Source organism: Bos javanicus, chromosome 14 (assembly GCF_032452875.1).
Source record: "Bos javanicus breed banteng chromosome 14, ARS-OSU_banteng_1.0, whole genome shotgun sequence".
In the NCBI taxonomy this organism is placed as follows: domain Eukaryota; kingdom Metazoa; phylum Chordata; class Mammalia; order Artiodactyla; family Bovidae; genus Bos; species Bos javanicus.
The window spans coordinates 35790082-35816343 of record NC_083881.1 but is presented as its reverse complement, the minus strand read 5'-3'; the positions used below and the strand labels follow the sequence as shown (position 1 = coordinate 35816343).

Genomic DNA, 26262 nt, shown 5'->3' with positions numbered 1-26262 from the left:
ATGAACTTATTATACTAAGTTTTATATATGCTTATTTAAGGTAACAATTTTGTATATACTTCTAGGTGGTGTTCGAGGGAAACAAATGCGGTTTACAAAACTTTGTGAAGAAACAAAAGAGATTTAAAAAATATGATGATGTGAATGCCTCACCTTTGCACCATGCTGCAGAAGAAGGTCAAGTGGAGCTGATGGAGATGATTGTCAATGAATCCTCCTGTGAAGGTAACAGAACTTTACAGCTAGTGCCATGTATTTCATCATCTCATTAGACTCATTTGGAAAGAGTGGAATGAAGTGATTCTGGAGGGTTGATTAGTTCCAGATTATAAAGGGTCTGAATGTCTCACTCAGGAATGTGGTCTTTCCTCCAGCCAGTGCCCTTCAATCTTTTCCACAGAAATACTGCAGAGGACGGTGCAAGGATCTGGGGCAGCCCACTGCCAGTGCAGATTTTCTTTGCAATTGCATGATAGATCATAAAAGTTCATGTGTATTTCATGTATTCTTATATACTGTTTCCACTGAGGTCATCACATACTTAAATTGCTTGCTTCCTGTGTGCGCATGCTAAGTCACTTCAGTTGTGTCTGTCTCTTTGGGACCCTGTGGACTATAGCCCACCAGGCTCCTCTGTCCATGGGATTCTCCAGGCGAGAATAGTAGAATGGCTAGCCATTTCCTTCTCCAGGGGATTTTCCCGACCCAGGGATCGAACGCGAATCTCTTATGTCTCCTGCATTGGCAGGTGGGTTCTTTACCTCTAGTGCCACCCTTATCGTGTCAATAAAATTGACACCCCAAGAAGATGTCACATCCTCCCCAGCCTTGTGCCCCCAGCCTTCTCTGAGAAACTCAGCTGTAGTTGATAAGGAAGCAGGATGACACAGAGATTTAAGCAGTGAGGTGGTGTAATAAGACCATTATTATTTAATGTAAGATGAAGGTCAGTTAAAAAGCTATTTTAGTAGTAAAGAGAAGTTGAGCATCCACTAGGGTTTTGAGACTGGAATAAGGAGAAAGGGAGAGATTCAGGGGCTATTTCACATGTAGAGTGGAAAGTGCTTGATAAAGATTGAATGCAAGGAGTAAGTGATGAAAAGGTGTACTGATGTTGACATTCTTAATTTAGGAATTAGATTAATAGTCTAGCCATCTGGAAAAGAAGGTTTATAAGAAAACAGAAGAAAAGTGAATGTGAGGAAATAATTTAAATATGGTCATACTGAGTTTAAAAGGCCCAGGGGACATCCACTTGAAAATTTCTAGTAGACTTGTAGCCTAATACCTTGTATCTAGTAGACCAAAAATATAGAAGGAAAGGGTCACACTACAGGGCCAGTATTGCATAGGAAGTAGCTCAAATTGTGTAAATGAATGAAAATCCTTTAGAAGACCATAGAATTGCCATTGAAGGTGGCTAAGGGTAAAACACCAATGCTCAGGGTCAGAGGGCAGAGGAAAAGCCAGAAAAACAATGGTGAAGACAGTGATGCATGAGATTGATGGCACATGAGCCAAGGGAGAGATTAGTTAGAAGGATCAGGTACCACAGAGAGATCATATAGAAAGGAGACACAATAACCTTGACATTAGAAGGCCTCCTGACCTCTGTAAAAGTGATTTATGAAAAGCAATGGTGGTAAAAGCCAAATTCAAGTTATTTAATTGATGAGTTGGAGTTTGTAAGTTTTGGCCATGGTTTCATGAGGTTTGGTGCTAAATGAAATGCTGAGTGTGGTGCTTTGTCTTGATCAGACAGAATGGTCAAGGGATGTGTGTGAGTATGTGCGAGAGAGAGAGACAGAGAGAATGTGTGTGTGTGTGTGTGTGTGTGTGTGTGTGGTTGAGAATGAGGCACTGGAGTGACTGAGAGAAGATAGTGGGGAGATAAATGTTAAAAAGGAGAGAAATGAGAAATATGGCTGCAGCATGATTCCAGGCATTGTAGGTGGTCCTTAAGTCATATTTATGAATGAGCTCTTTTCCCTTCTCTTCAGACATAAAAATATACTACCACCAATTAAAATGGTTGATAAAGCAGACGGTAGTGTCTATTTTAGAGCAGATATAAAGTAAATCCTGTAGTGTCAAAGGGCATGCTAATCACAGGGTAAATAATACAATGATATATTGTAGAAGTATGTCAAAATCATGTATGACATCAAGGTGCACAAGCTCTAATTCTAGTCTTGTGTTTGTTAGTGGTGCATCTTTTTTCTCACTAACATTTTTTTGAACCATTGCTAAAGGCCAAACACCCCATTAAGATCTTTAAGGACATGATTTGATATTCTTCTCCTAAGAATATTGCAAGGTGTACCTATCTGTTACACTCCTTTCTCTTCCTCCCTCCCCTCTTTCCTTCCTTCCACCAAATTTGAATATGAGAAAACTGAGATTCAAAGAGCTAAGTCAGCTTACAGAGCTCTTACTGGCTGCATAATGTTGGCAAGATTTTGAACCTCTCTAGTCCTCATCTTTCTGAAAAATGGTCATGGCCCCTTGTGAGCTATTAGAGGGTTGGATGATATAATGGTTGCGTGGAACTTAGAGTTGCCTGGTGTAGAGTTGTTACTTTTATATAAGCTCAATGCTTTGCAACAAATCCCCCAATTCATAGCACAGATAAAAGCATGTAGCAATAGGAAGACCTATTTCCTATGGATCCTACAGATTGACAGCTAACTCATTTGACAAAGTCAGTGCCATCACTGACATGCAGCCCCAAAGGTGTCTGTTAGATGTTTTTGAGAACTGAAGCTATCTTTTTATTTCTCCTAAAGAAGGTGAAGCCTCTACCATGGGACTGAGCACTGAGCTTTGCAGTAAATAGGCATGCAGTAGGTGCCGAGTACAGTCCAAGCAACGTCTCACCTGTATTTTGCTGTCTTTTTCTAGTACTGAATGTGATGGATGATTATGGAAATACCCCACTGCACTGGGCCGCAGGAAAAAACCAGGTGGAAAGTGTTAAGTTTCTTCTTCGCAAAGGAGCCAACCCAAACCTCCGAAACTGCAGCATGATGGCCCCACTGCATGTGGCTGTGCAGGGCGGGTACAATGACGTGATGAAGGTGAGCTTGCTGGTGGTCCCCAGGCTGAGCAACGTAGCGTGGGCCGGGCCTCAGGTCCAGCTATGTCTGCTTCGTCCAAAAGGCCAACCTCGGCTGCCAGGGCCAACAACATGTGATGATTTTAAAGTTGGCTTTTCTTCTGACCAAAACCATCTCCATAGTGATCGTGATGATGATGACGTGAAGAATAATAAGCACCATCTTATTTTCTTGATTAGTTCTTATGTATCAGCTACCAGCCTTTTTCTGTGTTTAGGAGCCTTCTGTGTTTTTGGTTTTTAAATCTCCATTTTAAAAAATCTATAAAATAAGACCATTATTATCCCCATTTCATAGCTGAGGAAACTGAGGAAGAGAGTGAATTAAATAACGTGCTTAGTTAGTGCGTAAGAGTTAGGAGGCGAAAGCAAGAGTTAGGAAATTTGTCTTCATTTTTATGTTTCTCAAGTCAGGGTTTTACTGCTTTTACCTGGCTGATCGAATGCTTCAAAAAAAGGAGGTGACCAGTGCCTCCATGAAGAGAGGAAATATAATTAGGATTTATTGTTTTTGTGAGAGTCAGTGACAGGCCTTAGTGGATGGCATGTCTTAACAGAAGACATAATCATAATATGGGGAAATTTCTTAGTATTTTTTTAAGTGAGTGAATTGGGTCAAATAGAGGAAGCCTTGAGAAACGCAGTTTACAAATGAATTATATTCTAGAAATTCATTTCTGAGGTAGGTAATTTGGACCTTGCAGTAAATTTTCCTTTAGGAAAAACGTTGCGAAGGATGACATGGCTGTTGTGTCACAGTTCTGGCTGCTATCACAGAAAACCACAGACCCAGTGGCGTGAACAACAGCTGTCTCTCACAGCTGTGGAGGCTGGGTTGTCCGAGATTGAGGCAGTGGTGGATTTGGTATCTGGTAAGGGCCTGATTCCTGGTTCATAGGCGGCCTTTGTCTCTCTGTGTCTTCATGTTGAGGAAGGAATGAGAGCTTTCTGGGCTTTCGTTTATAAGAGTGCTAATCCCACTCGTGAGGGTTCTGCCTTCATGACCTAGTTCAGTTCAGTTGCTTAGTCGTGTCCGACTCTTTGCAGCACAATGGACTGCAGCACACCAGGCTTCCCTGTCCTTCACCAACTCCTGGAGCTTGCTCAAACTCATGTCCAGTGAGTGGGTGATGACATCCAACCATCGCATCCTCTGTCGGCCCCTTCTCTTCCTGCCCTCAGTCTTTCCCAGCATCAGGGGCTTTTCAAAGGAGTCAGTTCTTCCATTAGATGGCCAAAGTTTTGAAGTTTCAGCTTCAGCATCAGTCCTTTCAATGAATTTTCAGGACTGATTTTCTTTAGGATGGACTGGCTGGATCTCCTTGCAGTCCAAGGGACTCTAAAGAGTGTTCTCCAAGACCGCAGTTCAAAAGCGTCAATTCTTCGGCACTCATCATCTTTCTTTATAGTACAACTCTCACATCCATACATGACTACTGGAAAAACCATAGCTTTGACTAAACAGACTTGTTGGCAAAGTAATGTCTCTGCTTTTTAATATACTGTCTAGGTTGGTCATAGCTTTTCTTCCAAGGAGCATGCATCTTTTAATTTCATGGCTGTAGTCACCATCTGCAGTAATTTTTGGAGCCCCCAAAAATAAAGTCTCTCACTCTTTCCCCATCTTTTTGCCATGAAGTGATGGGACCGGATGCCATGATCTTAGTTTTCTGAATGTTGAGTTTTAAGCCAGCTTTTTCACTCTCCTCTTTCACTTTCATCAAGAGGCTCTTTAGTTCTTCTTTGCTTTCTGCCATAAGGGGTCATCTGCATATTTGAGGTTATTGATATTTCTCCCAGCAATCTTAATTCCAGCTTGTGTTTCATCCAGCCCAGCATTTTGCATGACGTACTTTGCATATAAGTTACATAAGCAGGGTTACAATATACAGCCTTGACTTACTCCTTTCCTGATTAGGAGCCAATCTGTTGTTCCATGTCCAGTTATAACTGTTGCTTCCTGATCTGCATGCAGATTTCTCAGGAGGCAGGTCAGCTGGTCTGGTATTCCCATCTCTTTAAGAATTTTCCATGGTTTGTTGTGATCTACACAGTCAAAGGCTTTGGCATAGTCAATAAAGCAGAAGTAGATATTTTTCTGGAACTCTCTTGCTTTTTCAGTGATCCAACGGATGTTGGCAATTTGATCTCTGGTTCCTCTGCCTTTTTTAAATCCAGCTTGAACATCTGGAAGTTCACGGTTCAGGTACTGTTGAAGCCTGGCTTGGAGAATTTTGAGCATTACTTTGCTAGCGTGTGAGATGAGTGCAATTGTGTGGTAGTTTGAGCATTCTTTGGCATTGCCTTTCTTTGGGATTGGAATGAAAACTGACTTTTTCTGGTCCTGTGGCCACTGCTGAGTTTTCCAAATTTTCTGGCATATTGAGTGCAGCATTTTCACGGCAACATCTTTAAGGATTTGAAAGAGCTCAGCTGGAATTCCATCATCTCCACTAGCTTTGTTCTTAGTGATGCTTCCTAAGGCCCACATGACTTCACTTTCCAGGATGTCCGGCTCTAGGTGGGTGATCACACCATCGTGGTTATCTGGGTCAGGAAGATCTTTTTTGTATTGTCCTTCTGTGTATTCTTGCCACCTCTTCTTAATATCTTCTGCTTCTTTCAGATCCATACCATTTTGGTCTTTTATTGTGCCCATCTTTGCATGAAATGTTCCCTTAGTATCTCTAATTTTCTTGAAGAGATCTCTAGTCTTTCCCATTCTATTGTTTTCTTCTATATCTTTGCATTGATCACTGAGGAAGGCTTTCTTATCTCTCCTTGCTATTCTTCAGAACTCTGCATTCAGATGGGTATATCTTTCCTTTTCTCCTTTGCTTTTTGCTTCTCTTCTTTTCTCAGCTATTTGTAAGGCCTCCTGAGACAGCTATTTTGCCTTTTGCATTTCTTTTTCTTTGGGATGGTCTTGATCACTGGCTACTGTACAATGTCACTAAACTCTGTGCATAGTTCTTCAGGCACTCTGTCTATCAGATCTAATCCCTTGAATCTATGTGTCACTTCTACTATATAATTGTAAGGGATTTGATTTAGGTCATACCTGAATGGTCTAGTGGTTTCCTCTACTTTCTTCAGTTTAAGTCTGAATTTTGCAATAAAGAGTTCATGATCTGAGTCACAGTCAGCTCCCAGTCTTGTTTTTGCTGATTGTATAGAGCTTCTCCATCTTTGGCTACAAAGAATATAATCAATCTGATTTTGGTGTTGACCATCTGGTGATGTCCATGTGTAGAGTCTTGTCTCATGTTGTTGGAAGAGGGTGTTTGCTATGACCAGTACATTTTCTTGGCAAAACTCTGTTAGCCTTTGCCCTGCTTCATTTTGTACTCCAAGGCCTAATTTGCCTGTTACTCCAGGTATCCCTTGACTTCCTACTTTTGCATTCCAGCCCCCTATAATGAAAAGGACATCTCTTTTGGTGTTAGTTCTAGGAGGTCTTATAGGTTTTCATAGAACCATTCAACCTCAGCTTCTTCAGCATTACTGGTTGGGGCATAGACTTGGATTACTGTGATATTGAATGGTTTGCCTTGGAAAGGAACAGAGATCAATCTGTCATTTTTAAGACTGCACCCAAAAACTACATTTCTTCTCTTGACTTATGAGGCTACTCCATTTCTTCTAAGGGATTCTTGCCAACAGTACTAGATATAATGGTCTTCTGAATTAAATTCATCCATTTCAGTCCATTTTAGTTCACTGATTACTAAAATGTCGATGTTCATTCTTACCATCTCCTCTTTGACCATTTCCAATTTGCCTTGATTCATGGACCTAACATTCCAGGTTCCTATGCAATGTTTTTTTTTATAGCATCAGACTTTACTTCCATCACTGGTCACATCCACAACTGTGTGTTGTTTTTGTTTTGGCTCCATCTCTTCATTCTTTCTGCAGTTATTTCTCCACTCTTCTCCAGTAGCATATTGGGCACCTACTGACCTGGGGAGTTCATCTTTCAGTATCATATCTTTTTGCCTTTTCATACTGTTCACGGGGTTCTCAAGGCAAGAATACTGAAGTGGTCTGTCATTCCCTTCTCCAGTGGACCACATTTTGTCAGAACTCTCCACCACGACCTGTCTGTCTTGGGTTGCCCTACGGCGTGGTTCATAGTTTCATTGAATTAGACAAGGCTGTGGTCCATGTGATCAGTTGGATTCATTTTCTGTGGTTGTGGTTTTCATTCTATCTGCCCTCTGAGGGATAAGGACAAGAGGCTTATGGAAGTTTCCTGATGGGAGAGACTGACTGTGGGGGGAAACTGGGTCTTGTTCTGATGGGCGGGGCCATGCTCAGTAAATCTTTAATCCAATTTTCTGTTGATGGGCGGGGCTGTGTTCCCTCCCTGTTGTTTGACCTGAGAGCAAACTATGGTGGAGGTAATGAAAACAATGGTGACCTCCTTCAAAAGGTCCCGTGCATGCTCTGCCACACTCAGTGCACCATCCCTGCAGCAAGCCACCACTGACGCACACCTCTGCCAGAGACTCCTGGCCACTCAGAGGCAAGTCTGGGTCAGTCTCTTGTGAGGTCACTGCTCCTTTCTCCTGGGTCCTGGTGTGCAGAAGGTTTTGTCTGTGCCCTCCAAGAGTCTGTTTCCCCAGTCCTGTGTAAGCTGTGGCGGCTCTATGGTAGGGTTAATGGCAACCTCTTCCAAGAGGACTTATGCAATACCCAGATCTGTTGCACCCAGAGCCCCTACTCTGGTGGCAAGGCACTGCTGACCCATACCTCTGCAGAAGACACTCAGACACTCAGAGGCAAGTATGGCTCAGTCTCTGTGGGGTCTCCTGGTGTACACAAGGTTTTGTTTGAGCCCTCCGAGTGTCTCTGGTAGGTATGGGGTTTGATTCTAAACAGAATTTCACCCCTCCTACCATCTTGCTGAGGCTTCTCCTTTGCCCTTGGACGTGTGGAATCTTTTTTTGGTGGGATCCAACTTTCTCCTGTCAATGGTTGTTCAGCAGTCAGTTGTAATTTTGGAGTTCTCACAGGAGAAGATGAGCGCATGTCCTTCTACTCCATTTTGTAGACCTACTGCTAAGTCGCTTCAGTTGTGTCCGACTCTGTGTGACCCCATAGACGGCAGCCCACCAGGCTCCCCGTCCCTGGGATTCTCCAGGCAAGAACACTGGAGTGGGCTGCCATTTCCTTCTCCGATGCATGAAAGTGAAAAGTGAAAGGGAAGTCGCTCAGTCATGTCTGACTCTTAGCGACCCCACGGATTGCAGCCTACCAGGCTCCTCCGTCCATGGGATTTTCCAGGCAAGAGTACTGGAGTGGGGTGCCATTGCCTTCTCCGTTGTAGACCTAAGCACTTCCCAAATGCCCCTCCTCTTAATACCACACTGGGGATTAGGATTTTGATATATGAATTTTGAGGGACAAAAACATTCAGTTTATCACACCACATCCAAACCTACTTAGCCTATAATATACCAACAATACCTCAGGGGTGTCCATGAATTCCATGCTTCCTTAGTTCAGACCCCTTCCTCTCAGGCCCCTGAGTTCTTGGCTCCCGTAAGCCAGGCAGAGAGGATGTGAGAGGAGCCCCCTCTCCACTCTCCCCTTGTGCCCTGTATGTAGCCTTGCCATAATCCTTAGCACAGGGTACAGCAATCAAATGTTCACATGCTCATTTCCCGCTCTGACTGCTTATATTGGAAGAAGACACTGTGTGTGACTAATGGAACATCTCCAGTCCTCAGCATTGCTGCTAAATGATGGCTTTTGAATGAATAAATTAGTAACTAGGTGTCCTGGCTGAAGGGCAAGGGGAGAGTTTAAGTATCTGTGCCTAAGAAGACAAGTCAGAACAGCCCCTTGCAGAGGTTATTGGAGAGGCCTTTGGCAATAGGCTGTCAGTTTCTGTCGATGTCTGCGTTATTCATGAGCCTGATGCTACTTCTGTATCATCTGTGCTGGGCCACCAGTGAGTGCGGACCCCTCCCCCCGAGAGATGCCACGTTTCCCCAATGAACTCTTGTGCTTCCTCTGAAGGCTCTTTTCAAGAACAAATGCCCATTGACTTAATTAATGTCACCTCTGAAAGTGTGATTTGGGAACTCAAAGGCAGGTTACAGTTGAAAGCTACTGTTAACTAGAAATCAAATCTTCAGGCTAACAAATACAGAAGGATAGGTATCACAATGAAATAGAAGAAAGTCTAGAAATAAACCCATAACTGATTTACAAACTAGATGGTGGGTATAACAGATTTTCCTTTGTGACACCAGAACAAGGAAAAAAAAATAGGGTTGTAAGGGAACTGAAATTAGTTGTCTCTCCTTTGCTTAGTCTTACCAACCATCACTTCATCAAAAGATGTTTTCAAGCCCTTTTGCTTCACCAGAGAAGAAGGAGAAGGAATTTAGGAGGGTCTCTCTGTGTGCTTGCATCCTCAGGGCCTGCCTGTCCCATTTATACCACCTACAGTCCACCAGGTTCCCTCTGTCCATGGAATTCTTCAGGCAAGAACACTGGAGTAGGTTGTCATTCCCCTCTCCAGGGGATCTTCCTGACCCAGGGGATTGTACCCGGGTCTCCTGCATTGCAGGCAGATTATTTACCTTGTGAGCCACAGGGAAGCCCTATTTATAACACCAGCTTTTGCCAATTTCAGTCTCCATTATCCAGCCTTCCCCCAAACCTTCCACAGCTGCCTTGTGGTTGTAAAGTAAACAACTGTTACCCATGTGTGACCTTGTGTGACCTCAAGTTCTTACACACATACCACTGGTGTGCATAGTGTTTCCTGGGGCACATTGGACCGGGGTTGGGGGCTGGCCTTGCTTCTCGGTAGCCTGCAGGTCTTAGTTCTTGGCTTAACCCCAAAGGATACAGTTGGACCTCCCATGAGGCTTCCTGGATTCTCATCACAGGGATCTCTGGAGGTCTCACCTGCCAGCCTCCAGACTTGTCTGGTCATGACTGAGCTTGAACTAGACACACAGTTTATTGTTTTTTTTTTTAATTTTTTTTTATCATTTTATTAGGAATAATTCCAAATGGGTTATGAAGAAAACTTATTCATTGAGTTTGATGAGTTTTCCAAAAACTCTTAATGAAGATATGTTCACCAATAAACAATAAAACATCAGCAGAACTATCATATACTGGGCAAAGAGTCAGGCTGATACCAAAAGCAACATGAAACATAAAAAAGATACAATATAAAGGAAGACAGTCTGCTGAGGATTAAAAATCATCTCCATATGCACTCTTTGCATCTAGCACAGAACTAATTATCAAATCCAAACCACACCAAAGTAAGCTTGGCTGATGGAAGCCAGGAGTCAATAAAAATGGAGGGAGAAATTGAAGTTCCTCAGTGCAAGATCTGAATAGTGTTTTAGAGCATTTCCCTGGCTGGTACAAGCAGTAGTAAAAAATCTTTTTGGGAAGGGGGGAAAATACAAATGGAATGCTACAATTTTTAAAATCAGCAGACTGTCCCAGGAATGATAAAGGTATCATTAAAGTAGCAGGGGGTAACTTTAAAACATTATTCCTTGTGGGCTCAAAAAAAAAAAAAACATTCAAAATGGATTTATTTAAAAGGTGTCACATTAGCTACCTCCAGGCATTTAGGCTTAAGGGAAGTAAGAGGACACTTTTTTTCCCCCAAGTTAAGGAGAATCTCTTTAAAACCAAGCATATTGCTAAATGGCAACATTATACTTGGTAAACAATAATTGGCAACAAAATAAGTTTAAACGCAATAATATTCTGCCCAAACCAGTCCCAGATACTGTTTAATAACCAAGATGCAAACTAATTTTGTTGTAACAAGCCTAGACCAATTCTATCAAACATGTCCTTGGTTAGATATCCAGCTTCATTTAACGTTTTGAAAGCTCATTTGACAGCCAGTCAAGTCCCTCATACAGACCGGTTCCTTGTGTAGCTCAAGTGGCTTGAACATACCATGTTCTGTTAAGAAGGGACTGAAGACTAATTTATCTGTCATTTCACTAATGGCCATAGCATTCGGCAAGTCCTGTTTGTTCGCAAAAAGCAGCAACACTGCATCTCGCAACTCATCTTCCTGAAGCATTTTCTGCAGCTCTTCTGCTCCTTCCTGAATGCTTTCACGATCATTGCTATCTACCACAAAAATAAGACCCTGGGTATTTTCAAAGTAATGTCTCCAGAGAGGCCTAATTTTATCTTGACCACCAATATCCCATACTTTGAAACAAATGTTCTTATATTCTACTGTTTCCACATTAAAACCAATGGTAGGAATGGTGGTGACTATCTCCCCTAACTTCAGTTTATACAGAATGGTCGTCTTGCCAGCAGCATCCAACCCAACCATCAAAATGCGCATCTGCTGCTTGCCAAAGAGGCGGGAGAAGAGGGAGGAGATGGTGAGGGGCATGGCGGTAGTGACACTTGGAATGGGCAGGAGCAAAAGGGGTTTGGGGCGTCCCCGGACCTTCTCCTTTTACGCTCCCAGAAAACTCAGCGAGCAAAGAGCTGCTGAGGAAGAAAGACGGCTGCGGGGACGGTTCGCTAGCCGGCGTGTCCGAAGAAGCTCCCGGCCAGCGGGGTGAGGGCCTGCTCCGCGACTGGCGGGGCAGCTCCGGCTCCGGCGTTAAATCTTCGGCTGTGCCACGTCACGAGGCAGCCGCGGCGACTACTGCAGCGGCCCGGCCCCTCCAACGCGGACAGATTCGCGTCACCGCCGCCCCATCCCCTGCGCTTCCGGCGCTTCCCCACACACAGTTTAGTTGCACTCTCTGGGCCCCCTGCCACCTACACTTTAACACAGCTTTAGGAAAGACTGTGCTAGTGGCAGTGAGAAGAAACACCCTAATAGAGGCTCCAAATCTAGGAGCTGTGATTCTAAGAGGGCAGAGATAAAAAAAAAAAAAAAACCCAAAAAAACCTCTCCTTGTGGACTTGGGTAGATTACTTCACATGCGAATCAATCCAGACTTTGTTAAGAACAGAAGGCGATGCCTCAGGTCCATTGACTGAACTGTGTGTTCTTATTTTCCTTCATCCATAATCGTCCTGTGTGTTCTTATGGCCTAAAATTCCAGTGTGATTTTCCTTTATGAGAAGAGCTGATTAGTAAGCCTGATTCATCTGCTGACGTATCAGGACACATTCTATTAACTAGCAGCTCTGTGTGTCTTCTTTTGTAAGTCAGAGTTTTTAGGAAACAGCTTGTTTAATAAATTCTTTCTTAGTTGTGAGCACATGATATAATTTTATCAGAGTCTTGCTGCAAAAGAAAAGGTCTTTAGCAGGCTAATTCAGAGATTTCTCTTTTGAGGGAGACATTTATGTAAGAAAAATTTTGTTAGAAGAAAACTAGTTCAAGATCAATAGATTCTTAGCCAATAATCAGCTGTGAGTCAGCCAGATGAAGGGGTAACAGGTCTTCAATTAAATCCCATTAGAAAAATTGCTTAACCATTTTAGCAGGAATTCTCATTTCTTATGTCGGAGAAAGAGTTTCTGGTTCCAGACTAAGTTTGAACCGATTGAGTTAAGCTATATCTCTGTTACATGAGACTCTCTTCTTTCCTGGAAGGAATGGGGTTTTAATGGACATTTCCCAGAATACTTGCAATCTGGGTCAAAGAAAAATGTCCAGATGGGAAAAGGAAACAGTTCCCTCCCATGTTCGCTTCCCACTCCCTTTCTCTCTTCTCTCTCTCCTTCTCCTTTCTTACATTCCTCCCTTATCACCACCCACACATTCTCAATTTATTTTTTGGCTCCATCAATTTATTTTTGGTAGATATTAGTTAATCTCATATATTAAAATCACATATCTGGAATCTAGAAAAATAGTACAGATGATACTATTTGCAAAGCAGAAATAGAGATGCAGATGGAGAAAACAAAGGTATGGATACCAAAGGGGGGAGTGAAAAGTGAAAGTGAAGTCGCTCAGTTGTGTCCGACTCTGTGACGCCATGGACTGTAGGCTACCAGGCTCCTTGGTCCATGGCATTTTCCAGGGAAGAATACTGGAGTGGGTTGCCATTTCCTTCTCCAGGAGATCTTCCCGACCCAGGGATTGAACCCAGGTCTCCTGCATTGCAGGCGAATACTTTACCGTCTGAGCCACCAGGGAAGTCCAAGGAGGGGAAGAGGGTAAGATAAATTGGGAAACTGGGATTGACATATATACACTATTATGTATAAAATAGATAACTAATGAGAGCCTGCTGTATAGCACAGGGAACTCTACTTACTGCTCTGTGGACACCTAAATGGGAAGGAAAGCCAAGGGAGAGGGGATATATGTGTATAGCTGATTCACTTTGCTGTACAGCAGAAACTAACAGAATGTTATAAATAAAGCAACTATACTCCAGTAAAAATTATATACATATATATAGCTTACTTAATACAAGTGAAAAATATTTAGTGAGCAATGTTAACTAGTATTTACGATTTTTAGTCTATTTTCAATTCTACAACTCCATGTTGGCTTAATTTATGAGCTATAGAAATTGCCATTATTTCATCTATATGAGAAATTTTTGTAGTACCCACTAGGTACAAGGTTTTATGTCAGATTCCACGGGAGAGTGATGGAAAAGATGAATAAGGACATGGTTCCTGGTACTGAAAGCTTAACACCCAGTGGAAGACAAATACCCTATTTGAAAACCTGCAGGTTGACTTTTGACTGACTATTCCCTCTTTTAAATGTAGGTCTTGATTGAGCACAGCAGTACTGATGTTAATCTGGAAGGAGAAAATGGAAACACAGCTCTGATAATCACATGTTTCACAGACAACAGTGAAGCCATGCAGCTTTTGGTTTGTATTTTATTTATATTTTTTCCTGTTTTCTTTATCCTTTAGTACAACATGAATTTTTGTTCTTTAAAACAGCTTTCAGGGACTTCCCCGGTGGTTCAGTGGTTAAGACCCCATGTTTCCAATGCAGGGGACACAGGTTCGATCCCTGGCCAGGGAACTAAGGTCCCACGTGCCATGTGGTGTGGCCAAAAAATAAAAAATAAACAAAACTATTTTCAGTTTCTCTTTTAGCAAAATATAAAATGTAGAAAGTGTGTCAGAAAAAAAATAGTTCTATGAGTTTGAGTACATGTTCACACCCCTTAGAGCTTCCTTGATGGCTCAGCACATAAAGAATCTGGCTGCAATGCAGGTCACTAGGGTTCAATCCCTGGGTCAGGAAGATCCCCTGGAGGAGAGCAACGCAAGCCACTCCGATATTCTTGCCTGGAGAATCCCATGGACAGAGGAGCCTGGTGGACTGTAGTCCTTGGGGTCACAAAGAGTCGGACACAAGTGAAGCAACTGAGCACACCTCTTAAATCTTAAGAGTCTGAAATTTCTTCTGGAAGACAAATAGGAAAGCATTACAGAAAACGTGAGATGACTGAAGTGAAAAGAAAATATCGACAAGAAAAATTAATGTGAAACTGGTAGTCAGACCTAGAATGAAAGTGAATGTGAAAGTCATTCAATCACATCGGACTCTTTGTGATCCCATGGACTACTGGGGTGGGTAGCCTTTCCCTTCTCCAGGGGATCTTCCCAACCCAGGGATCAAACCCAGGTCTCCTGCATTGTGGGCAGATTGTTTACCAGCTGAGCCACCAGGGGAGCCCAAGAATACTGGAGTGAGTCACCTATCCCTTGTCCAAGAGTACTTCCTGACCCAGGAATCAAACTGGGGTCTCCTGCATTGCAGGCAGATTCTCTACCAGATGAGCTATCAGGAAAGCCCAGAATACAAAAGACAAAGCATAATGGCCTGTATGTGCATAACGGTGAATCATACTTGGGACTCTGAGCTTCTGAATCATCAAAGGAAAGATGAAGATTGTTATTTGCAAAATTATTGTTGGGGCCTGAAATAAAAGCCAGGAGAAACAGCCCCATATCTGTTTCCAACATGAGAAGAAACAGCTGCCATAGGTTCTCAGAAAGGGACCCTTGCATGATATAATGACTGAGCTCCTCAGCCATAGCCCAACAAGAAGAGCCAGCCTTCTCTCCGGTGAGATTTCTCGGGATGATCCAGTCCGACTCTTCAGGTGTCTGTCGCCATGGCTGAGTCCTGGTCCACGGAGTGCCCCTTCTGAGTGTGGTATTAGAATTTCATCAAAGAGCTTTCTTTTAAATATTCCTCAATCACTTGTACATTATTCAGGCCAGATTTTCTATTTTTAGCACTTGATTTTCCCTCTCCACCACCTCCAGGGAGTAAATAAAATGAAATAAAATAATTTCAGACTATCTGTGGGATATTTCAAATTACAAATACCTTCTAACATATTTACTAAATATACTTGGATGAAAATATATATTCTTATAAGCTGTCATGATTGGACCAAAAAAAGAATTTTAAAAGATTTAACTTTTTTTGGTCCAATCATGACAGTTTATACTGGGAAATTCCATGGACAGAGGAGCCTGGTGGGCTAGTCCATGGGGTCACAAGAGTCGGACACAACTTAGCAACTAAACCAACAACCAGCCAACCACAATGGAAAAACCTCAAGCAAAAATCAATAAAATTAGAAATAGCAAAAGGATTTAATTGAATATGAAAGAGAATTTTTAAATGGCAAAAGATCAGTATGCAATCCTATCCTAAAAATTTAGAAATGATTTTTAATGGATAAATGTGCTGTGCTTAGTTGCTCAGTCGTGTCCGACTCTTTGTGACCCCATGGACTATACATAGCCAGCCAGGCTTCCCAGTCCATGGGATTCTCCAGGCAAGAGTACCATTTTCTACTCCAGGGGATCTTCCCAACCCACGGATTGAACCAGGTCTCCTGCATTGCAGGCAGTTATACTCTTTACCATCTGAGCCACCAGGGAAGCCCAATGGATAAAAAACTGAAAGTAATTAAAGTGTTAAAATTGACTACAAAATTAAATATCTGTGAGGAAAGTATTTAGGAAAAAAAAGCATTGCTAATACTTTGTTAAAGCTCTGGAACCAGCTAATATATGCTTTTATAGATTTTATAGTTTCTTTCAAACTTGCAAAGAAGTTTCTGTTTCAGGTAATCTTCCTGTAGCACAAGAAAAGAGTGACATTGTGCAGATTAGTTTTATAAAGTAGACATAATAACTCCAAAACCTGAGAGCTCCCCCCAAAGAAAAACATAGATCAATTTCACATAGATGCAGTCTTAAAAATACTAGCAATTAATTCATCAAAATAATGAAAAGTACCATGTAATACCACATTGGCCTTATCCAGGGACTGAATGGAGAGTTCAGTATTAGATTAGATTATAATCCCTTGATTGACCTGAGCTAACAAAGCATATGATTATATTGATCTGTTTATCTTTAAATGGATATAAAATTATCTGTATTTTCACAGATTTATAAGAAAAAGACAGTGCTCCATAGAAAACTGGCAAGGGGCACATAAAGTTTATTTAATTTCTCTAGTAATCAAAGAGGAAGATATTAAAACAATGAGTTTTTTTTTAAATCTCTTAAATTGAAAGGACAAAAATTCCTTATTGATTGAAAATGTAATGAGTGTTAGAAAATGTAATGAGTTGGGGAATTTCATTCACTGTTGGCACAAATGTATTTTGACTCATCAATACCAATTCTTGGAATACATCTCAGGGAGATAATTAAAGATATCACTAATATTAACATCAGTGTTATGTATAGCAGAGAAAACTGAGAAAAAGTTGAAATTCAGTAATAGGGATTCATTGTATGAAGTTTTATGTACCCCCAAATGGAATATGTATTTAATAAAATCATGTAATTTAAGAATATTAAATAAAATACTTTTTAAAATGATGTGATCACATAGTATACATGTAAATATTACTTATGCAAAGAAGACAAAATATTGTCTTCTAAAATGTAAAACAACAGTGTCCCTAGAAAGCAAGATGATACGTGTATTTGCTTCTTCACACTTTTTTGCTTTTTCAAAATCTCTCATTTTGTGGTAAGAGGTACTTAAAACTGAAATCCAGTGTTCTATAGAAAATGGTGATTGAGAATGGTTGACTTAGAGGTGAAGGTAATATACCATTCTGTTCATTTTAACAACTTTTTAGTAGAGAACATTCATTAGTGAAAATGTCTGATTTTCATGATTTAATACAAGTGCTGGTCTAATCATTTATTAATTGCACAAATGACAGGAAAATGATCTGGGAAATATTATCACTTTATTTGTATAAGGAAATGAGAATGGGTATAGGAGCAATCGTGATAATGTTTTTTAAAATCTCTTTAATTTCACTAAAAAATGTGTTGACTTTGGTGGAAGATCAAGTTGAAATTTTTGTGAAATGTTGTTACTTTGTCATTAGAAAATTTAAAGTGTCTCTAGTTCAGAATGTTAGCCTAGTTCCAAAATTACCTTTTTGTCCAGGTTTCATACCATACAAAGCTTTTCTATGTAAATAATTTTACATAGGCACAGAGTAGCGAAAAGTTATGGGAGAGGCATATAAATCCTTGTCCATCCTTGTGATGGGTTTAATCTTTGTCATTTATTTCTTTTGTTCTTTCTTTTGTTCCAGTTAAATAAAGGGGCTAAGCCATGTAAATCAAATAAATGGGGGTGCTTCCCTATTCACCAGGCAGCATTTTCGGGTGCCAAAAAATGCATGGAAATAATATTAAAGTTTGGTGAGTAGAAGCTTTCCTCCATTATATACTATAAAGAAGCCTATTTTGGTGGATGCTATTGAGAAATATTTAATATGATTTATACCTGGGCTTTTATGTAAGTCTAAAAGTCGTTTCTTCTTTTTTTAAAAAAATACCTTTTATTTATTTATAGTATTTATTCTCTTGAATTTTATTTCCTCCTAAAGGTGAGGAACATGGGTATAGCAGACTGTCTCACATTAACTTTGTGAACAGTGGGAAAGCCAGCCCTCTCCACATGGCAGTTCAAAGTGGGGACTTGGACATGATTAAAATGTGCCTGGACAATGGTGCGCAGCTGGACCTGCTGGAGGTAACTGTTCAGATTCCACCTGTAGAATTGTTCATGTTCTATTTGCCAAAGTGCCCTGCAGCTCTTTCACAGTTAATTTAGATAGATGTTACTTCCTGCTATTCATGCAAAAGCAGAACAAGAGATTCTCTCAAATTTTAATCTATCTAAAGAATTTTGAAAGCTACCAAAGACAATTGCAAACACAGATACAGATACAGTAGAGATAAAGACACTGATGATAGAAGCTAAGTACAGTCAGAGCTGTCAAGAACTGTCACCTTGCAAGGAAATACAGTTGCTAGCTATGACTTTTATATTGAGGCTTCTCAGTAGGTGAAACTGATTACTCTTTGCCATCTTAAATTCCATACTCCTTGATTTTGTTGGACTAGGAAGAAAAAAACAACTGAATTTAGGTTTGATCCTTAAATTGGGACGGAATATTGATTGATGCTGGTATCAAAACTCTTTACAGAAAGGGAAGTGCACAGCCCTTCATTTTGCTGCCACCCAGGGAGCCACTGAGATTGTTAAGCTGATGGTATCTTCCTATTCTGGCAACAGCGATATTGTTAATGAGGTGGATGGAAATCACGAGACACTGCTTCACAGGCAAGTTTCCCTCCTATCATTCTGAGTACAGATTTTTTGTCTTTATGTATTTAATTAAGAAGACAAGACAAAGTTACTGCTTATGGTAGCAGAGACTCCATAGTTCAAAAGAAAAGAGCAGAGATAACAAAGATCCTGTGGTTCAACTGCAATCTCTATGTTCCTCTGGAATCAAAAATACAAAGTTGAACAGATTTTCATAGGATAAACTCTCCAGTGGAATATTCTGGATCAGTTCTTTGTCCAGTGGCTATAGGCTCGATTCACTTCCTATATGCTCAGGAGGTCAACATACACAGCTTTTCAAAACCTTTCTAACCTGTTTCAGGTCCTCACGTGTGTGTTATCTTCATTCTCAGGGGGGATAATGGAACAGATACATATGAGTGGTCCACTTTTCCCACCCGATTTCCCTTTCCACGTAGTCCCACAATTACATGTAAAAGTTCTCAAAACATATATGTACTTAGTCTTAAGGAATGATAGCCAAGCTCCAAAGAAGATAAATACTTCTGTTGAGTTTAACAGAAATACACATCAGATAAAAGCATCTGAAATTATAGGCTTACTAGCTGCTAAGACAGGAAACAGGCAGTGTAGACTGAGTGTTCAGTTCCTTGAGAAGACAAAAACTGGCTGTTCCCTATGTGAGTTAAAGAAATGGCTGGGAAGGGGCTTTGCTGTCTCTCTGTCTCTATCTCTTACCATCTCTGTCTCTGTCTATCTGTCTGTCTGTCTCTCTCTATCACACACACACACAACACTCATGGAGGCAGAGCTAGAAGCTTGGAATGGCAGAAGAAGAACTGAGATAGTCTCAATAAGTAACTGAACCAAGAAATCTACACTATCCCACAGTGAAAAAGAAACTCTAGCTACCAATATAAGATCTGGTTCTAAACTGGGGAGATGGAGGCGTGAGTGTACACATTAGCAAAACCACTAGCCATAATAGGCTACACATGAACAGAAGGAACTCCAAGGAACTTCCATGCAGGATGAGTTTGCAAACTAAAATTTCATAGCATAAAGGAAATTCATAAGATTATGACAATCAAATCGACAAAAGGCTAATTTACTTCCAAAGGAAAAGAAATAACAGGGCAATTTATAAATAATTTCATAATAAAGGTATTTAAAACTTTCAGAAATTTAAAAGAAGGAATGGTCAGTTATGTAAAGTAAATGTATTAAGAGAAGGCATTATGGAAAACAAATTGGCATTTATGAATCAAAGATTGATGATGTGAAAAAGATGCAGTTGGAAACCCTAGACAGGAAAAAAAAACCAAATATTGAAATAAAACAAAAACTCAGTAGACGGATTAACCTCTAGACCAGATATTTTTCAAACTACTACACGTTAGAATCCTGTGAGGAATTTATAAAATCCCAACATTAATTCATACTCAGATTACATCAGAATTGCTAATGACTCTCAGGAATTTTTAAAAACCCTTTGTGATGCCAATGTTTAGCCAATTCAGAAACCTAGTGATCTGAGTTTAGTTAAAATGTGTACATTTACCCTAGAGCTTTAATATACAAATATGCACAAGAAGGAGTTATTTTAGGATAACAGACCCATCTACCTGACCAAAAAATATACTTAGCCTGGTGACTAGCTGGACGCTTTCAACCTGAGTTGGCTGAAGATTTCTTGGACTGGTTCAGTCCAATTCTGATGAACCTAATGCTGATCTATGATCCTGGAATGTCCTTTTAATAGCCAGTGACATTGGAGTTCATCTTGAGCTTCAAAGGAAAGTTTGTTCCTTGATCTACAGCTTCTTTTGCTACTGTAGTGCAAAGATCTCAGTGGTGTGCAGGCCACACTTGGAGCACCAGAGCACTAGACTGAGAAGATACAGAACAAATCGAATGGGGCCTTAAATTAACATTATTTGACTCTTAAAATTACTCAATATATCTAATAACATTTAGAATGTAACCTCTTGTGAATTTTGAATGAAAATTGGCAAGCTGATACTAAGACTTATATACACAGAACGTTAAGAATAGAGGAGATGATCTTGAGTAGGAACAAAGAAATAAGATTTGCATTAGGAAACAGACTTTTAAATCATTGGTATTAACATTTGTTATGGTGATGCTTTAATATAGATTAAAAATCTGTATTTGATGTATTAATTAACATTATCCTTATGGCTGCTTGTGAGATGATACCAAGTGACTTCAATTACATCCATCGGGTTTTTTTTGGCTTCCTAAAGCTTTAGGAACGCTAACACTGCCTTGTTAACTTTTGCCAACAAAGGGGCATTGTGAACCCTGCAGGTAAATCTTAGCTGTACCTTGTATGCAATTGTTGCTATTTCTCATGGTCACAGTGGTAATAGCCAGTTTTTTGGCCTTTATTTTAAACTCTTAGGACAGATTTTACTCTTCACTTCAGAACATGTTCATGATGGTTTTTTTACAAGGAGAAAATAGGTTTGCAGAAAGATGAGGAAGAAAATCTTGTGATGTATTTTATCTTTCTCTATTACTCCTACTTGAAAAGTTACCCTAATCAGAATCCAATTGTAGATTTTGAAAGGTTATTAACTCTCTAGCCTTTTATCATGTTATTCAATGATCCTTTAAACTCACTTTCTGAATATATTGAATAGTAGCTTTATTGTGTATATTTATATCAATAGTTCCTTAATATGCTTATAATTCTCTTTTTGCAGAGCCTCATTATTTGATCACCATGAACTAGCTGACTACTTAATTTCAGTGGTAACTATTTCTTTGACAGATTTATTTTTTATTACTATTTACGGTTGAAAAATCATATAATTACATACCATGGATCTTCAAAATTCAATCAAACTTTTCAAATTGGGGTATACTTGCTTCACAATATTGTGTTAGTTTCTGCTGTACGATTAAGTGAATCAGCTATGCGTATACACACATCCTCCTCCTCTTGGTTCCCATTCCCCCATCCCATCCATCTAGGTCACCACAGAGCACCAAGCTGAGGTTCCTGTGCTGTTTTACACATGGTAGTATATATGTCTATCCCATTCTCTCAGTTCATCCACCCTTTCCTACCCCTGTGTCCAGACATCTGTTCTCTACATCTTCATTCCTGCCTGCAAATAGGTTCATCTGTACCATTGCTCTATAATCCACACATATGCATTAATATACAATAGTTGTTTTTCTCTTTGATTTCTTGCCTACAAGCAAAAGAGTTTACAAAAAGATGATTGATACATTTGCAAAACATTTTGAAAATTTTTTCTATGTCTTTAATTTTGTATCTCTGAGATGAGGGATGTACACTAAGCTTACTGTGATAATCACTACATGATATCTGTAAGTCCAATTATTATGCCACACACCTTAAACTTATTCAGTGCTATATGTCAGTTATGAAAATGAAGGTTTTAGTCACTCAGTCGTGTCCAACTCTCTGTGACCCCATAAGCCCACCAGTCTCCTCTGTCCATGGAATTTTCCAGGCAAGAATACTGGAGTGGGTTGCCATTCTCTTTTCCAGGAGATATTCCCGACCCAGGGGTCAAACCTGGGCCTCCTGCATTGCAGGAAAATTCTTTACTGTCTGAACCACCTTGGAAGAACTGATGCTAAAGCTGAAGCTCCAATACTTGGCCACCTTATGTGAAGAGCCAACTCATTGGAAAAGACCCTGATGCTGGGAAAGATTGAAGGCAAAAGGAGAAGAGGGTGGTGGAGGATGAAATGGTTAGATAGCATCATTGATTCAATGGACATGAATTTGAGCAAGCTCTGGGAAGTAGTGGAGAACAGAGTAGCCTGGAGTGCTGCAGTCCATGGGGTCACCAAGAGTTGGCCATGACTTAGCGACTGAACAACAACATGTCAATTATATTTCAATAAAACTAGAAGAAAAAAAGATACTTGATACATTCACAAATAGGGTATATTGTATATGAATGCATAATGGCCAAACCTCATTGCCAGGAAGCTAGAAGTACCAGAGTGTACTTTTGATGCCCATATCAATGCATTTTTTGTGGGGAGTTGATAGGTTCATGGCAAGGAATGCTCTCCTGTGACCCAGTCCTGGGAAAGGGTCAGGCTTGTTGACTCTGTCAACCCCTCTTCAGTACAAGTGGCTTGCAGGTGGAGGCGGGACAGAAAGCAAGTGTGCCCTTCACCTCCCATTATAATCTTCTGCCCCTGCTGCCTCCGTGCCAGCTTTCAAACAATGAAAACATGAAGAACTAAAAATACTGTCCAAGGTTTGTTACAAGTGAAAGCACAAGACCTTTTTCACTCAGTCAGCTTTTGGGTTCAATTTTAGTAAGCCCTTTCTACAGATGAGTCTATGATGTATTTATTTAAGCCCCATCATATCAGTAATGAATGGAGTCTGGCTTGGAGTATTTAACCTGTGCTTGTTGTCAATAGCAACTATTGAAATTGTGGTATTTACATAGGAGAATCCCTGGAAGACTCATTATAGCCCAGAGTTTTGTTATTCACAGTTTCCTGCAAATATAGCCCTCTCTTCTGTAAGAGGATGGCAGGACCTCTCTGATCACTATCAGGCTGCCCTTGTCATCTGTATTCAGTGGGTCCCAAAAGAACAGAATCCTAGCCCCAGTCGGAGTTTAAGCTATTTTTATTACCCTGTGCAAAAGATAGAATTCTTTCCATGAACTTTTAAAAAGTTTTTGTTTCTTGTCATATCAAATATTATAACCATAATATGTAATGGTAAGTACCAACTTATTCCCTTGAAATATATATATATGAGATGTGATTTCTTAAATGCAAACATTTTTTAACATTTGACTAAGATTTTACTTTAGGATTTGAATGATTACAATTCAGTTATTTCAGTTCATCTGTTTCAGATGAAGTAGAGTTTTTAAAAAGAGAACAGTTTTTTTTTTCATGAGTTATAATTAACATGTACTATTATGTGAATTTCAGGTGTAGAGCATGATTCAGTATTTGTATACAATGAAAAGTGACCACCACAGCAAGTCCAGCTACCATCTGTCACCATGAAAGTTACAAAAATTTTTTTTCCTTATGATGAGAGCTCCCAGGATCCACTATTTTGGCGATAGAAGTGAATGATTTCTTGTGAATGCTTTTAAAATGACAAATGAAATAAACTTAGATTTTTTTTAACCACAGATATTTAACAATCTTCTCTTACAGTGGGAACTAAACTAGTGATATAGGTCAACATTTTATGATTTTGGCAGAAAGATAGATCTACTGCCAGATGTCAGTCAAAAGATTAACATGTGGGAAAGACTTCAGTTGTTGAAGTTAGAGAATAATGCCTTGATTTTCTCTATGATTCATGCAACACGAATTACAGGGAAATGTCAAGCAGTCATGTGCTTGAGTGCTAGCTGTATTTTGGACATTCTGTCCCAATGAATGAACACTAAGTTACAGACTGTAGTGTGAGCTGTTTTGTCTGTTCATAGGCTCTTTGTTGAATGACTTGTTTTATTTTAGGGAGCAGATATTGATATCACCGATTCTGAAGGACGGTCTCCACTTCTATTAGCAACTGCTTCTGCATCCTGGAATACTGTAAATTTGCTCCTCTCTAAAGGTACTAAGAGGGGCTGAACCAGGCCTTTAGAACTGTTACTCGGTTGGTTAAACACTCAGTGTCCATTTACTGTGTGCCAGGCTGTGTGTGGGCCAGGTGCTGTGAACACAAATGGGATACTTCCCATATCTAGAATAATTCTCAGCCCAGTAGGGCATAATACTTGGAAAGATAACTTCAGAACAAGAATTGATAACCTTTGTAAGGGGATGACTACATCCCAGGCATGTCACTAAACACTTTATCTGCATCCTCTCAGTGAACCAATCCACCTGATGTAGGTGCTATAACTGTTCCCATTTTAGATACTAACCCAGTCTGATAATGAAGAAAAGAGATACCTTCACCTCTTCTCCCTTGATCTCTAATCTCTCTATAATTCTATTTTATGTGTTAAAAGATGAGACCTCATATATTAAATAATGTAATAAATCACACATTCTCTACCCCTTGTACACACACATGCACACTGCAAGATAAACACATTTAAACCATGTTTAGTTTTCTTACCTAAATAAAGTTCTCTAACTTAAACACTGGCAAAGTTTTAAGTCAGTCTTTTATTTTCTTACATTGAAAATCCACCATAGGCTATGCTTTAAATAAATGAGTAGGAGTTGTATTTATATTGTGCTTTTTAGGTGCCCGTGTGGACATAAAAGATAATCTTGGACGTAATTTTTTGCATTTGACTGTTCAACAGCCTTATGGATTAAAAAATTTGCATCCTGAGTTTTTGCAGGTAATACATATGTGTGGATTTCCATAAAATGAGTTGGGTTCAATAGAGGGTAAAGTGATTTCATTTATTATGATTTTTATTCCTTTGAAGGCTGAGTCTGGAATTTAAATTTTATTTTTAAAGAAAGATGTCATATTTGAATATTTACAACATAGTAGAAGGCAATGGCAGCCCACTCCAGTACTCTTGCCTGGAAAATCCCATGGATGGAGGAGCCTGGTGGGCTGCAGTCCATAGGGTCGCTAAGAGTCGGGCACGACTGAGCGAGTTCACTTTCACTTTTCACTTTCCTGCATTGGAGAAGGAAATGGCAACCCACTCCAGTGTTCTTGCCTGGAGAATCCCAGGGACGGCGGAGGCTGGTGGGCTGCCGTCTATGGGGTTGCACAAAGTTGGACACAACTGAAGCGACTTAGCAGCAGCAGCAGCAGTGATAATTATGATAATGATAATAATAAATTACATTGGGACTGTTTTCTAAGTTATGGAGAGTTTCCATATATCCTTATCTATAATAGAATGCCTTTCCTTCGCTCTTGGATCATTATGAATTGTGTATCAATTGAGAAGTCAAGTACATGAGTGAATTAGCAGCACTTCCTAATCAATGAAGAAAAACTACTCAGCATGCTTGTTGACAAATTGAAAACATTATCTCTATATTTATATTCACCAACTAATACTTACTGAGTGACTATTAGGTACATTTGAAGTGCATCATACTTTTTTAATAGATTCTAATATAGTCTGTGTCTTAAAGAGTCAAATATATTTGAATATCTAAAATATAAAATGTTTATGGATTGATTTAAGCTGCTCATTTGCCATTTGATTTTTATTTAAAAGATGAAGTGATGTTAATTTCATTTAATTTTATTCATTTTTTTAAAGTGACACTAATTTAACAGTTTTGCTAATTTTGACTAACAGAGCACATTAATATTAAGCTGTTAAGTATTATTGGGCTGGGCATGGGGGGTGAAATGAAGGGAGAGATGAGAAGGTTGGTTTATGGTCAAATACAATTTGGAAAATGCTGGGTTTAAAATATTAAATACATTTCCTATTCTTAGGATTTCTCAGCGCCTTTAATACAGTAATACACATTATAGGGAGACAGAGCACACATCTTCATCTGCATTTATTTTACTCTAGTATCCTTGTGTGTGTTTTTAGTTGTTCAGTTGTGTCCGACTCTTTGCAACCCCATGGACTGTAGCCTGCCAGACTCCTCT

At 39.9% G+C, this 26262-nt stretch overlaps 1 protein-coding gene and 1 pseudogene across 1 annotated transcript in view; one reads left to right on the top strand and one right to left on the bottom strand.

The window, feature by feature from the left end:
- The window catches only part of TRPA1 (transient receptor potential cation channel subfamily A member 1), a 55519-nt gene that overhangs the window by 5762 nt on the left and 23495 nt on the right, over positions 1–26262 (top strand). Inside the window, exons 2-10 of the mRNA XM_061438975.1 lie at positions 66–225; positions 2902–3077; positions 13826–13933; positions 17668–17776; positions 17965–18110; positions 18568–18704; positions 21401–21449; positions 24186–24285; positions 24927–25027. Coding sequence (XP_061294959.1) covers positions 66–225; positions 2902–3077; positions 13826–13933; positions 17668–17776; positions 17965–18110; positions 18568–18704; positions 21401–21449; positions 24186–24285; positions 24927–25027 — 1086 coding nt within the window. The remainder of the gene's footprint in view (positions 1–65; positions 226–2901; positions 3078–13825; positions 13934–17667; positions 17777–17964; positions 18111–18567; positions 18705–21400; positions 21450–24185; positions 24286–24926; positions 25028–26262) is intronic.
- LOC133260524 (ADP-ribosylation factor 4-like) lies at positions 10096–11787 on the bottom strand (annotated as a pseudogene).